Source organism: Ceratina calcarata, unplaced genomic scaffold (assembly GCF_001652005.2).
Source record: "Ceratina calcarata isolate Rehan_Ccalc_2016 unplaced genomic scaffold, ASM165200v1 scaffold165.2, whole genome shotgun sequence".
NCBI lineage: Eukaryota > Metazoa > Arthropoda > Insecta > Hymenoptera > Apidae > Ceratina > Ceratina calcarata.
The window spans coordinates 167,941-169,253 of NW_017137815.1; the positions used below are offsets into that span (position 1 = coordinate 167,941).

At 37.4% G+C, this 1,313-nt stretch overlaps 1 protein-coding gene across 1 annotated transcript in view; it reads right to left on the minus strand.

The window, feature by feature from the left end:
• The window catches only part of nord (neuron derived neurotrophic factor nord), a 7,392-nt gene that overhangs the window by 2,764 nt on the left and 3,315 nt on the right, over window positions 1-1,313 (minus strand). The window contains exons 5-6 of the mRNA XM_018037340.2: window positions 455-688; window positions 220-372 (exon numbers count right to left, since the gene is read on the minus strand). Coding sequence (XP_017892829.2) covers window positions 220-372; window positions 455-688 — 387 coding nt within the window. The remainder of the gene's footprint in view (window positions 1-219; window positions 373-454; window positions 689-1,313) is intronic.

Consider the following 1,313-nt stretch of genomic DNA (forward strand, 5'->3'; position numbering starts at 1 on the left):
ATTCTTAAATCATGTATTAAAAATGATATAAAATTACAAAATTCTGTCATTCGACATAAGAATTCAAGATGTAATAACTCTTTTAATAGGTTCGCAAAATTCCTAAAATTTTGTACAATGTTTTGTTAATATAACATCTAGTAACTGTTAAAACTTCAATGCTTCGTCACTGTTTTTACGTAAGGATTCGTACAACCTTAAGATTTCGCTTATAAATACCTGCGGATACGTTAGAGAAGATTCCTGAGTCGCTGCAACCTTAATGGCAGATACTTTTGTTAATTGTTGCGGCGTTGCGGATATCCTTAAATTATAGATTTTCCCAGAAGTCAGAGGTACTCTCAATGAAGCGTAACTCGCCACTTCCGTTTCCTATAATACAAAAGACTTGGTTATTTCGCGCATCGTACTATCTACTTATTGGGAATAATAATCGAGCGAAATAACGAGTTACTTTTGAAACTTCGGGCCCGTTTAATTTTGCCGTAATGACTCCACCCCCGCAGGTCAGAATGTGAAAGGTGGTGGAAGCGTTTCCGGTCGGACGGTACCGAAAGTTCACGTATCCGTCATTCTTGCGAAGATTTGCGGTGATGTAACGTCCTGGTCGTAATCTCCATTCCGGAGTTCTGCGAAATTTTATAGCGTCGGTTGCTACGCGATTCGAAACGTTGTTTCTCGCATCCACCTAAGAATTGTAAGTTATAATACGATTGAAGGTACGATTATTAAAAATAAGAAAACAAAGGAATGAAAAAGTAGACAGTGGAAGAAGAAACGAATTAACCAAAAGAGGAAATTGGAACTACGAATGAAAGCGAATCGAGTGTCCACGGAATGTCTGATCGGTGATCGACTCGTATCCCTTAATCGCCGTCTTAACGTCTAGTCTAGATTGGCTTGTACTACTTCGATACTCGTTTCAGCTTTCAGCTTCTAGTGATATCAGTAGTGGAAAAAGGAAATAAGATAGGGACATGTATACGAATGACCGATGGAAATTCTGAATGGGAAGATTGGACGAAGAAGAAGTTTTTGCAATACACAATTTATTAATTAATTATTGATGCTAGCGAAAAATTTTTAATACAGAAGTTATAGGCATTGACGCTCTCTACAAGAAAGATTCTATGCATTTTTCTTCTAATTCCAGTATTTAACAAGTTAAGTACGATTAATCGGCATTTTATGGGTCTTGAGAAAATCCGACCGTCTCACCGTCGAAACGGCGAACTTTTGGTAAAAAATTTCGTTTTTCCTCAAATACTCCTAAACCGTCCGAGATACGGAAAAATTGCATAAGACCTTTCTTG